The sequence below is a fragment of the Schistocerca americana genome, chromosome 6, assembly GCF_021461395.2.
Source record: "Schistocerca americana isolate TAMUIC-IGC-003095 chromosome 6, iqSchAmer2.1, whole genome shotgun sequence".
In the NCBI taxonomy this organism is placed as follows: Eukaryota; Metazoa; Arthropoda; class Insecta; order Orthoptera; family Acrididae; genus Schistocerca; species Schistocerca americana.
The window spans coordinates 201,351,217-201,365,351 of record NC_060124.1 but is presented as its reverse complement, the minus strand read 5'-3'; the positions used below and the strand labels follow the sequence as shown (position 1 = coordinate 201,365,351).

The window sequence follows — 14,135 nt, the reverse complement described above, 5'->3', positions numbered from 1 at the left end:
GAGCACTATGGGACTTAACATCTATGGTCATCAGTCCCCTAGAACTTAGAACTACTTAAACCTAACTAACCTAAGGACAGCACACAACACCCAGTCATCACGAGGCAGAGAAAATCCCTGACCTCGCTGGGAATCGAACCCGGGAACCGAAAAGTTATTGTTTTAAATTAATATATATAGTGTTGCTACAAGAAAAGCAAATCTTTCACATATAACATTGGTCTCCAAGGTCAATAAGCTGCAAGAGAAGCTAAGCTTTCACATATTATAATGATATTTTTTGCGCGTGTTACACTTTAAGATACATCACACAAATGTCCCAGTAAAATTTTTACCCGAGGCCAGTGACTTGTCCTCAAAGTCTTCCACAAATAAATTAGCTACAGCAGAGGAGAGAGAGCTTCCCGTAGTACTACATCAATTTGCTCATAATAACGACATGAATGTCTGATCTTCTGGGCTCGAAATACTTCTAAATGGCTCGTCATCAAACGCTCTGTGATTTAAGAAATTCATCGTACATTCTCGCACATAATTCAACTTGTGTAAAAGGAAATTTACTTTGAAAGTAATGCTTTTCAAACCACCATTTGCAATACTTTCCTGCGACCTGTTAGAAATAGGCTCGTTTCAGTAGTCGTCAGAGAGTGTCAGATAACAGGCACCACCGCGGCTTTGGCAGCTGCTATGACGCAGGATGCCCATATGTTCGTACATGTAAAACATCAGAAGATCTTACATTTGTCATAAAAGAAAAAAGGCACCAGAGGATACTCCAAGAGCATCGGAATTTCGTGAAGCATACTAAAATGGCACATTTAAAGTGCATACTTGAAGAGTACATTCGTATGTCCAGATTCCCAATGAAGAAGCCCTCGACCTGATATTAAGCTTTTCAGTTGGGTTTCGGGATGTAAATTTTCTAGGAGTACCAGTAATGTATTAACTCATTTTTGATTCTATATTATGGCATAATGCCATACGTGCTAGAAGATGAAAATGTGCACTTGAAATACAGCAAGCAGTTGAAATTAGCCAATAGTATGGAACTAAACACTTTGTTTTAAACACATTGACTGCCTCAGTGTAAAAGATTAATATAAACCAAATTGATTTAGCAAACCGACAAAAGTAACTTCATTGTTCTACAAGGCGATTAATGCATGGCTGTCAGAAACGTGGAAATAAAATAAAATCTGAGACTAACAACGTACATTAGCCTTCTGTAATTATGTGAATGTATTTTAGTTCACTTGATAGCTCCCGGCCACAGAAATCCATTGTTGTTTTCATTTGACATGAGAGCAGTAAACGAAGAGGAAACAGGAAAATCACTAAATGTAAACATGGGTCATGTGGAGACTACACACTTCCCCATTATAACTCAGACTGCTCTGCACATCAGCCTCAGATCTATGATGATATTTCCAAACCAGGGCAATACTAAGATAGTGGCACCCCCCCCCCCCCACCCCAGTTCCCCTCCCTCAAACATTTCAAATACGACATCAAAAATTGAAAAAAAATCAAATTTTCAAAAATATGTTCATCTTATAGCGCACATCTTTCTGAATGGTATTATTTGTCTGCTTGTGTCTGTGAATGTGCGGATGGATGTGTGCGTGCGCGCGAGTGTATACCTGTCCTTTTTTCCCCCTAAGGTAAGTCTAACCCGGACTGACGAGGGCTGTTTGATTGAATCTGGGAGTGGGGCTGAAGGTGAGGCCTTTGGATAGGACAGAGGTTTCGGATTGGGAGAGAGGTTTGGAGGAAAGGTTAACTACTGAATTAGGGTGTTGTTGTTCCAGATTGTGTTGATTGGAATTTTGAGGTTTTGGGGGGGAGTGGAGCTGGAAGTGGGAGTCCGGGTTATCTGGATACTTCCCACTAACACCAACCTGTCAGAACTCCGGAGATGGGAACTTGCCCTTCAGTATATCCTCTCTTCTCGTTATCCGCCAGGCCTCAACCTCCGCTAATTTCAAGTTGCCACCGCTCATACCTCACCTGTCTTTCAACAACATCTTTGACTCTGTACTTCCACCTTGACTGACATCTCTGCCCAAACTCTTTGCCTTTACAAATGTCTGCTCGTGTGTGTGTGTGTGTGTGTGTGTGTGTGTGTGTGTGTGTGTGGGCGCGCGCACGCGAGCGAGAGAGAGTGTATACCTGCCTTTTTTCCCCCCCAAGGTAAGTCTTTCCGCTCCCGGGATTGGACCCTCTCCCTTAAAACCCACATCCTTTCGTCTTTCCCTCTCCTGCCCTCTTTCCTGATGAGGCAACACTTTGTTGCGAAAGCTTAAATTTCATGTGTATGTTTGTGTGTCTATCGACCTGCCAGCACTTTCGTTCGGTAAGTCACATCATCTGTTTTTTTATTTTATTGTGTCTATCAACATACCGGCACTTTCTCTTTTGGTAAGTTAAAGCATCTGATGCTGTGACTTACTAAACGAAAAAGCACTGGTAGATAGATACAACAAAAAAACACACACACACACATTTCAAGCTTTCGCAACCCAAGGTTGCTTCATCAGGAAAGAGGGAAGGAGAGGGAAAGACGAACGGATGTGAGTTTTAAAGGAGAGAGTAAGGAGTCATTCCAATCCCGGGAGCAGAATGACTTACCTTAGGGGGAAACAAGGACAGGTATACACTCACTCTCGCACGCACGCACACACACACACGCACGCACGCACACATCCGCACATATACAGACACAGGCAGACGTATATAAACGCGAAGAGGTTGGGCAGAGATGTCAGTCGAGGCGGAAGTACAGAGGCAAAGATGTTGTTGAATGACAGGTGATGTATGAGCGGCGGCAACTTGAAATTAGCGGAGGTTGAGGCCTGGTGGGTAACGGGAAGAGAGAACATATTGAAGGGCAAGTTCCCATCTCCGGAGTTCTGATAGGTTGGTGTCAGTGGGAAGTATCCAGATAACCCGGACGGTGTAACACTGTGCCAAGATGTGCTGGCCATGCACCAAAGCATGTTTAGGCACAGGGTGATCCTCATTACCAACAAACACTGTCTGCCTGTGTCCGTTCATGCGAATGGACGGTTTGTTGCTGGTCATTCCCACATAGAAGGCTTCACAGTGTAGGCATGTCAGTTGGTAAATCACGTGGGTGCTTTCACACGTGGCTCTGCCTTTTATCATGTACACCTTCCGGGTTATGGGACTAGAGTAGGTGGTGGTGGTGGTGGTGGTGGTGGTGGTGGTGGTGGTGGTGGTGGTGGTGGGAGGGTGCATGGGACAGGCCTTACACCGGGGGGGGGGGGGGGGGGGGGGGGGGGGGGGGGGGGGGGCGGTTACAACGGTAGGAGACAGAGGGTAGGGAAGGTGGTTTGGGGATTTCATAGGGATGAACCAAGAGGTTACGAAGGTTAGGTGGACGGCGGAAAGACACTCTTGGTGGAGTGAGGAGGATTTAATGAAGGATGGATCTCATTTCAGGGCAGGATTTGAGGAAGTCATATCCCTGCTGAAGAGCCACATTCAGAGTCTGATCCAGTCCCGGAAAGTATCCTGTCACAAGTGGGACACTTTTGTGGTTCTTCTGTGGGAGGGTCTGGGTTTGAGGAGATGAGGAAGTGGCTCTAGCTATTTGCTTCTGTACCAGATCGGGAGGGAAGTTGCGGGATGCAAAAGCTGTTTTCAGGTTATTGGTGTAATGGTTCAGGGATTCAGGACTGAAGCAGAATCGTTTGCCACAAAGACCTAAGCTGTAGGGAAGGGACCGTTTGATATGGAATGAGTGGCAGCTGTCATAATGGAGGTACTGTTGCTTGTTAGTGGGTTTGATGTGGATGGATGTGTGAAGCTGGCCATTGGACAGATGGAGGTCAACGTCGAGGAAAGTGGCATGGGATTTGGAGTAGGACCAGGTGAATCTGATGGAACCAAAGGAGTTGGGGTTGGAGAGGAAATTCTGGAGTTGTACTTCACTGTGAGTCCAGATCATGAAGATGTCATTAATAAATCTGTACCAAAGTGTTTTCTGCTTTTTCTTTACAGTTCTTTCTGCCACTCCTTTCAATTTTGCATCCTATGTTTCCTGTTATTCCTTTTCTTTTTCTTCCAAGTATATTCATTTTCTTTTTCTTCTAAGTAATTTCTGAATGAGGGAAAGGTACTTATCTGATTTTTATGTAGGTTTGCTCTTCTAAACACCCCCCCCCCCCGCCCCCCTCCTTCCTCGATTGAGGAAATGAAAGAATTGCGTGAACACCTAAAAATAGGACTTTCAATACCTGTAGTCCTATTCGAGAAGGACTACTATACTCATTGTAGGGTCTAAGGATTTATCTGTTACTACTCTTTAGTCAGCAGCTTTATCAGGTCCTTCAGCAGATTTTGCTGGACATTCAGTTGGTGGTTAAACAGTCCCACAAAGGGGAAAAATATCACTTCCCGCATCATCTTGATTAAAAAGTTCACTTTTCGTTATCTGAGGTTTTTTCTGTTGTTAGATTCTCTTGGCCAACTGTGTAGAATTTTAGAGAATTGGTGCTACATGAGTCAGCATCATTCGCACAAACAGCTATGACCCACAGCATTTTGTTACGAACTGACTGTACTATAAAGTGACATGGGAAACAAAAATACACACACAGAGATATGAAGTTCCAAAACTTACATAGGAAGGACAAAAAACATTTTACCCTGTGAATTCTAAATAAAGCTGGGTAAACAATTGGCAATATGGATTCTTCAACTGCTGTTGTACACACACTAGACTATTACATTAGATACCATCAGCAGTGTTGGCAACCATATAAACTTACCCAGCGTACTCTTGAGACAACAGCATACTCTTATAACCTCTACCACCTTAATTACTTCTCAAACAAAATCCTGATGTATCATGTCCATGAGTTAAGGTTGTCCTAACACACAAGAATGGGAAACAGTTTAATGCTTATCTGCCAATGACAGAGCACAATGAAAGCACCTCATTAGAAATTTACAAATCTATTTCTCTGAGTATTTTTAAATCACAACTAATTTGAGGATATTAACTCCAGTTGTCTCACATAGCTAAGAAACATCAATAAAGCACACATTTCAGTAAATATAATTTAAAATAAAACAAATTATACAGGTAAAAACATCAGTCACATAAAACAAGGTACGTCTACAAACAATTCTTATAAATCGTCCACATCACAGGATGTATTTGTCCAAGGGGTATCTAACTTGAGCAAGTTCATCAGTTCAGGATCATTTGCAACAAGACACAATACCTCTTTTATTCTCACAATGTCCCAAAGTGACAACATAACTTGGTCGTTTAAATTTGATACTTTGTCACTGAGATTTTTAATCTCTTCATCCAGTTTTAGCGCTTCGATAAATCCCTTTCTAGAAGCATACCTGCAACAAAACAACCAAAGCTAGGTAATTTAACATTATCACTTATAACCATGACCACTGCAAAATTAAACAAAAAGTAATACATATGAGACATGTAGAGTGCAAGGACATTCGGAACCGCGGGACTGCTACGGTCGCAGGTTCGAATCCTGCCTCGGGCATGGATGTGTGTGATGTCCTTAGGTTAGTTAGGTTTAAGTAGGGGCGCGGGGTCTGTCCAATAGTCACAATGGTGGTATGTTTGCACGAATGTGTGTGAATGATTTCTTGAATGTGAAATTTAAAACTTCGGCTTTCGTTTTGCTATCTTCAACTGTCACGCCAGACTGGTCAACAAGGGACTGAATAGAAACCTTAGCCCCACTTAGCAAATGATCTGACAGAGAAACTGAGAAAATTCTGGTCGTATGTAAAATTGCTAAGGTGTGACAGCAGTAATGCTGTATGTTTTGCGCTTTGACCTTTTCACAGATGCACAAGTCTCCACAAACCTTCCCATGTTGTCATTTGTGCATTTCCATTTGAACATAGAGTGGAACAGCCTCTGCTTCCTCAGCATCCACTGAATTTCATTATTAAAGCATAGTGGGTCTTTTCCATCCTTTATCCACTTACTAGGCACATATCTCTTCAGACCAAGATTTACAATCTGCTTAAACTTTGCCCATAATTCCTCTACATCCAGCTAACTGGAACTAAGTGATGCCAATTCAGTGTCTAACTGAAATGCTAATAACTGCTTATCTGCTCTATCTAGCAGAAACACTCTCCTAGCTTTCTTGATTGATTTATTAATTTTCGTAATCAAAGTTGCTATAGTGACATCACGATCATTAATCCCCTTTTCTCAACTGATACTGTAAATAAGGTCCAGCCTATCTGTAACTATAAGGTGTAAGATATTTCCATTATGTGTGGGCTGCTGAGCTAGCTTCTTAAGACAATTTTCAGAAAACATATTCAAAAGTATTTCACATGACTGTGTCTGTAACCCTCCCCCCAAAGTGAACCCATGGGCACCCCAGTCCATGCTTGGCTGGTTTAAGTCATCAACTAGTACTGTAGACTTCCTTTGAATGACTCTAGAACAGTCACAGCATAATCAGGTAGCCGGTAAATACATGTAACAATTGACATGGTTTTACCTGCACCTGTTACACGTGACCAGACAACTTCACTATCACACTCAACTTCAACCTCAATAATGACAATATTTTTGACATTTGCAATGATCGCTCCCCTCCTATGGCCTCCAATATGTCTTTCTGATATTTTTTTCCACGACTCGCTAAATTGTTGTTGCTCTTGTTGTTGTTACTGCATCTGGAAGGCGCTCAATATCGCAGTCATCAGCACCCATACACTGATGACTCGCTAAATATCTCTGAGCTTCCCACTCCAGGTTTCAGCCAGCTCTTGGTCCCAAAAAAAAAAAATTGAGTGCAAGAACTTTCCTGGAGAGCAGTAAATTCAGGAACTTTTATTACGAATACCTCGACAGTATACTGATAAAATTTTGAAGATCTAAGTGTTTTTATTCTGAACACCATTTGACTCCCCTTGCTGCATATTGACTGACAAGTGTTCATCACAGCACCTCAAACTATTACCTAGCCTAAAAATTCCTCATGTGCACTCCACAAGTACTCTGCTATCCGAGTAGCTGCTTCCTTTGTGTAGTCCGCCCCTGACCTATGAAGGTGAGTCCTACAAATCCCCCACACGATAATGCACATCTAGAAATCTGCAGCCACGACCGTTACAGATTTGACGAAGCCTTTGGTTGAGTCCCTCCACTCTGCTTCAAATCCAAGGACCCTGATCAACTCTGGGAACGATGTTGCAAATTGCAAGTCCTACTTGCACCCTGTGTGCCAGGCCAGCAGTCACCACCACCTCTGCCAGTCGCCTGTACAAACTGAGGATCACCTCAGAACCTATGTAACAGGCATCGTCGGTGCCAATGTGAGCCATGACTGCACCTTGCACGCTCGATAGCCATAGGCAAGGCCACCTCAGTTTCCCAGATGAGGCCCCCCGGCAGACTGAGCTCCATAACACGCCTAACACTGGAGCTCCCAATAACAAGTAAACCCGATATTCTTCACAGGTTTGCAACCAGAACATGTCGCCATCCAGACCTAATATTTTAGCGGACCAGCTAACCGCCATCTTCAGGTGATTTAATGCTCGTGCACTGCCTCGCTGGAAACTGAATTCCAGCCACAATGATGGAAACCTTTATACACCACGGACAGAGCAATGCACATGCACGATATGATGGGCAGCGCCTCCTAGGCAAGTAAACACGCAGCGCACCGGTGAGAGAAGACAGCAGAAACTATAAATCGCAACAGCACTAGTTAAAAGAATCCAGTGATCAAAAAGAAGACCGTTGTTGTTTAATGTCTGACAAAATCGGATTCCATATTTTACTTAGAGGAAAACCTTTTTCCCTGTTAATAATATTACTTGATAATCTAATTTCAATGGATTCTTTAAGAACACATTGCCAATAGCGAGAAGCAGGAGCGATCAATTGTGTCTTGTCATACATCATCCTTTGTCCTTTGTTAAGGCAGTGTCCCGCACTGCTGACTTCTCAGGCTGGGACAACTGAGTGTGCCGATGATGTTCCACACACCGGTTCAAATAGTTTGACCAATATAGTTCTTTCCACAGTGACGCGAAATTTCATAAACCCCAGGCTTCCTCAAGCCCAAATCATCTTTACCTGAGCCAAGAAGGGCTCTAATCTTGGCCACCGGCGTAAAAATTCTTTTAATATCATATTTTCTCAAAATTCTTGAAATTTTGGATGATATACTTTCCGCAAAGGGTAAATAAGTAACAGCTTCAAAAGTATCCTTTATTGGCTCGCGTGATGGACCAGACTCAAGAGCACGGCATATTTGTTGTTATCCTCTCACATGAGAATTATGTTGCCAAAATGGATCTTTTGTTAGAGGAATCGCCTATCGAAAAATCAAAAATGATCCCACGGAATGTATAAAACGGAAGACACTCTCACTTTTAAAGAAGAGTTCCTTACCTAGTGATGTCATCAAGAAACTTCATCCTGGTGCGGCGGTTCCTCCGAGATATTATAGTTTACTTAAGATTCATAAGAGTGATATTCCTCTGCGTCCCATTGTCAGCAACTTGGGTGCCCCTACCTATAATTTGGCCAAATATTTAGCTTCAGTCCTCAGGTCATATGTGGGAAAATGTGAACATCACATATCAAATTCGTCCGACTTTATCCAACGATTACTGTGGTCCTTCTGGCTTGCTCATCAGCTTTGATGTTATTTCTCTCTTTACTCGCATTCCTCTTTAAGAGTCCCTGTTACTAATCGGTGAGAAATTAGGTGAAGAAACCACCAAGTTATGTCATTATGTGCTGACTTCAACGTATTTTCTTTTTAATGATGTATATTTTGAGCAAACTGACGGAGTGGCTATGGGGAATCCACTGTCCCCCATAGTCGCCAACCTTTTTATGGAAGACTTTGAGGACATGGCACTCAGAACTTTGTTTCTTAAACCAAAATGTTTTTTTTAGCTACGTTGATGACATTTTTATGGTTTGGCCACATGGAATGGATTCTTTCAATTGCTTGTTAGATCATTTTAACCGTCTACATCGTAGTATTCAATTTACTATGGAAATTGAAAGTGATGGTAAACTTCCATTTCTTGATGTTTTAGTTCAAAGAAAGGATGATGGGACTTTTGGACACTGTGTTTATCGGAAAACTACTCATACTGACCACTATCTTCATGTGACCAGCTGTCATCCACCACACCAATGTAGTGGAGTTTTGCGGACTCTGGTGAAAAGAGCTTATGCCATTTCTGACGAGGAACATTTGAAAGGAGAACTTTATCATTTGAAGATTGTTTTTAAACAGAATGGATGTATGGAACAACAAATATGCCTTGCTCTTCATTTGGTCTGTCACACGAGCCAATAGAGGATATTTTTGAAGCTGTTGCTCATTTACCCTTTGCGGGAAGTATATCATCCAAAACTTCAAGAATTTTAAGAAAATATGATACTAAAAGTGTTTTTACGCCGGTGGCCGAGACTAGAGCCCTTCTTGGCTCAGTTAAAGATGATTTGGGCTTGAGGAAGCCCGGGGTTTATGAAATTCCGTGTCACTGTGGAAAGAAGTATATTGGTCAAACTATTCAGGACTGGTGTGTGGAACATCATTGGCACACTCGGATGTTCCAACCTGAGAAGTCGGAAGTGCGGAACACTGCCTTAACAAAGGACAAAGGATGACGTATGACAAGACACAATTGATCGCTCCTGCTTTCCGCTACTGGGAATGTGTTCTTAAAGAATCCACTGAAATTAGATTATCAAGTAATATTATTAACAGGGATAAAGGTTTTCTTCTAAGTAAGGTGTGGAATCCAATTTTGTCCAACATTAAACAACAACGGTCTTCTTTTCAATCATTGGATTCTTCCAACCAGTGCTGTTGCGATTTATCATTTCTGCTGTCTTCTCTCAGTGGCACAATGCGTGTCTACTTGCCTAGGAGGCGGCTGCCCATCATCTCACGCACGCGCAGTGCTCTGTCCGTGGTGTATAAAGGTTTCCATCGTTGTGGCTGGAATTCAGTTTCCAGCGAGGCAGTGCACGAGCATTAACTCACCTGAAGATGGTGGCCAGCTGGTCCACCAAAATATTAGGTCTGGATGATGACATGATCTGGCTGCAAACCCGTGAAGAATATCAGCAGTTATTATGCCGGGAAAGTCTACAAAATCACAACAAGTAAACCCCTTCTCCCGTATGTCTGCTCATACCTTGCTGAATGAGCAGCCACCTGTCCACTCACAGTTAGGCCAGGTGGCCAGTCTCCACACTGGCCCTCCGCCTCGAGCAACGTTAACACCTTACCACCTGCCACTCACCCTGCTGCGAGGGCAGATCCAATGTGTCAGGTGCACTGGGAGGTGCCTCTGAAGCTGAGCCCATGGACAGAACAAGCAACATCTAAGGTGTCCCATGCGACATGCCAGATTCTCTGCCACCGCTACACCCAGAGGCAACAGCCTGGAGGTGACTGACCGTAGCCAAAAGTACATTCAGCTGTTCACAGACTGCAGCCAGCTCCTCCAGCATCGGCACATAGAATGCACACATCTTAGCAAGACTAACTGAAGAAGTGAACTAAAAAAGCAGACAATCCTAGATATGCAACTTGCTACTCTCCTGATGTGTTAATGAGCTATGTAGCTGGCTGTTCAGTGAGCAACTATAGTGCTACACATTGAATGAATTTACACTTATAAAAAGTCAAGATTAAACCTCTTAAATAGAGAAACACACGCAAAATTTAATAATATACTATTAGCAACACACAGAAAAAGATCAACACTTAACTTGCTACTTTTCTGTGGTCAGAGGCTGGTTTTCAATTAATTCAAATACTTAGATGTTATGGATACTGTTCAAGCAAAATTTTATCACTGAAATTATAATCCTGTTATTGTAATAATTTTATTCATTCACATAACAGAAATCGAGTTTACATATTGCCTTCAACTTTACTGTCTCAATTCTAGATAGAAAATTAATTTTGTCACTTATCTTGCACATTTATAAGAACACGAATATTTTTTGTATTTACAGTAGTAGCAGTGTCCCTACTCACAACTGCATTTTACTGAACCTCACTACACATCATGGTCATTTCACAACAAACCACTATACCCCCCTCCAATATGCTAACAGAACTTCTGTGTGCAATTCCTATAATTTTGTCATTATATGAGTACTTTAGCACAAGTCATAATTTGTCATTATTTTACTTTACTGAAATACAGTGCAGTGGCTGTTTCTGGCTGTTAATGTATACATTGATTCCTTCCACATCCAAGAGTGCTTTCCATCACAATGGGATTTATAGAACACAGTATGAGAACAAATCAATCAATCAACAAATATGAATGAACAGAATCTCCTCTGTGTTTGTTTTACCTGAGTAGTTTGTCTCCATTTAGTAAGTATTTTTTTGTAAACTGTGGTTTATCAGGGGGAGGAATTTTCCAATAAACTCCAAGTATAGCCTTACAATCACACAGTAAAACATTTATCTTGCTAAAGGGCTGGTCAGGCAGATCAAATTCAGGGCCAAGTGTTACTGTCACATCTGAAATAGAAAGAACACCACCTATTATTTTAATGCTTCAAATAAGGAAATTTTAGAAAGCCACTAGTTGTGAAATAGCACTCTAACCTTTAATTTACCAATGAACCTAATTTTTTAAAAAAAAAAAAAAAAAAAAAAAAAAAAAAAAAAAAAAAAAAAAAAAAAAAAAAAAAAAAAAAAAAGAAGCAGTGAATCACCAAGTCTACAGATCACAGCAACCAACTTCCTTTCCTTTTTTTTTTTTTTTTTAATGGGGATCACAGTCAACATTAACGCAAAATATAAACCACGATGTGAACATATATACATTACTCTACAAAATGAATAAGTAAAGGTGCTGATAAAATATTAAAATGCATTAAAGTAAATGGATTCATTCGTACAAACACCCTCTTCCCAACAAATAGCACACATTAAAATTAAGAAATTAACTTAATTCCTTTGGCCACTTTGGGGGCACGGGGCATCCAGGCGACATTGCTATCCACCTCAGTCTTTGGCTATCCCTCAGTTTCAACCAGCTCTTGCCAATTCTTCTCACTTTCGCTTCCCCTGCCCTCTTCCCTGTACCTCTAGGGCTGCCTCTCTTTCTTGTACCTTAGGGATTCCATTCCAATGCCTTCTTCTCCACAGCTCTGCTGGCTTTCTCAGTGGTGCCCCAACCAACTCCACTTTTTTTCACATATCTAGATTTCGAGACATGTCTTGTTTATTTTCCAGTCTATTTTTTCTGGCCACAAAATTTTCATGGTGTGCCAGAGACACCTGTTTGTGAAGCTCTGTAACTATGACGTTACATTCTTGTCTTGTCTACTTTCCAACTTTCATTGGCGTATAGAAGGATAGCCTTCACATTTGTATTAAAATATGAATTTTGTTTTGTATGTGGTGTTTCTGTTTTGTCACATTGGCTACAGTTGTATAAAGGCAGCATTAGCCTACTTTATGTCCTCATATCTTTTCTAGCTCCACCATCATCTGTCACCACAATACCCAGGTAGAAAAACAAGTTGAAACACTCTACCAACTGCTTCTCTACAGACAGAGGTTCTTCCATACTCCAAGCATTTATTCTCACTTCCTCTAGTTTATCTACGAGGGCTGTTTTATTTTTTCCAACCTCCGATCGTCCATCTAAGCAAGTAAGAGGTAGGGAGGGGCCGGACCTACACGTCATGCGATTGCGCAGCTCCTCTCTGGCGGCAACATTCTTCGAGGAAGGCATCGAAAAGCTTGTCACGGTATGACAAGTGCCTCAATTGTTTTGAAAAAAAAAAAAAAAAAAAACAGCCCTCGTATATCTATCTTGACACCAGGAATCCTGCTATGACTTCCTCCCGAACATCGCTCACCTGTTCCTCTTTGTTATCTTCATGGATTTAACAGCTCCTTGAAATGTTCCAACTTTGTAACTATTCCTGTTGGGCTGTAATTTTCACGTGAAAAGATATTTTTGCGAGTTGTTATAAAGTCAACGTTCATTGATGCTGGCAGTCTAAGATCCTATACCTATGTTAATTTTTCATTCAGTTTTATTAAAAAATTGACCATTTCAGGCTCTGAATAAATCTGTGTCCACTGAAATTTCCTACCTCACTTCCCTGATTCCATTTAAAAAATTAAAACATTCCTTTTTAATAATAAAACTTTTCCCTCTCACAAAGATAATTACTTTCAGATAAAATGGAAGGTACTTCTGTAATTAAAGCTTTGAATACCTTTACACTATATAGTTTCACAATAAGCACTTACACACGCCAGGTAACGACGTGAGACAAGATGAGCTGAGATAAATTGACAAAATGAGATTGAGACACTATTATCTTGAATTTATTGACTTACACAAAACAAAAGTTGATGTAACTTCTTATACCTAGAAATTCTTAGTACACTACTTATTATTGCCCTTAAATGATTCACAATTATACAAAAAAAAGTAACAAAATTATTTACAATCATGGCTTATGGCCTTATAAGAGTGGCTACAATAGAAACTGTATGTATATTTTCCAGGTTTTCTTTTGCTTCAGCACTCAATTCTTGAAGTTATTACCTCAAAGCTTCAGCTCTTCTCATGTGCAGCTCTTTTTCTTTAAGGGCCTTTTTTTCTTCCCACCTTCAGTACTCATAGAACTTCTGAGTGTAATGAGCAGTTTATCACAAGTATTGCAAATCTCTGACTTTGGTAGTTGAAATCCAATATAATAAGGCTGACAGAATAGCTGCCTGTATTTGTCTTGACTGACAGACTGAATCCTTCTTTCTTAACAGTACCTCACAAGATAATCGCAATATAGTGCTGTTATATTTGAATCGCTACTAAAATATATTTTATCTGGTTTTTGCATTTAGCTATAATGTGTGTGGTACAAAGGTATGTTTCAGGAATATGATTTGGACAATTTTCATGTTTTCTCCTTTGATCGTATTGACCGAGCAATGCAACTTAAATCAAACAATGGAAAATGCAGAATGGAATGTAGCAATATTATGAAAAGGAACGTCGCTACTCACCATTTAGTGAGATGCTGAGTTGCAGATAAGCACAACAAAAAGACGATCGCAGAATAAGCTTTTGGC

The 14,135-nt window shown here is 41.0% G+C and overlaps 1 protein-coding gene across 3 annotated transcripts in view; it reads right to left on the bottom strand.

Annotated features, from left to right (window-relative positions):
* Positions 1-5,067: 5,067 nt before the first annotated feature.
* The window catches only part of LOC124619678, a 58,349-nt gene continuing 49,281 nt past the window's right edge, over positions 5,068-14,135 (bottom strand). For all 3 annotated transcript variants that reach the window (XR_006980109.1, XM_047146220.1, XM_047146221.1), the window contains 2 exons: positions 11,384-11,555; positions 5,068-5,382 (listed from right to left, as the gene is read on the bottom strand). Coding sequence is in view for 2 of the 3 variants with exons in the window: in XM_047146220.1 (XP_047002176.1) it covers positions 5,157-5,382; positions 11,384-11,555 (398 nt within the window). In the remaining variant the exon portion in view is untranslated. The remainder of the gene's footprint in view (positions 5,383-11,383; positions 11,556-14,135) is intronic.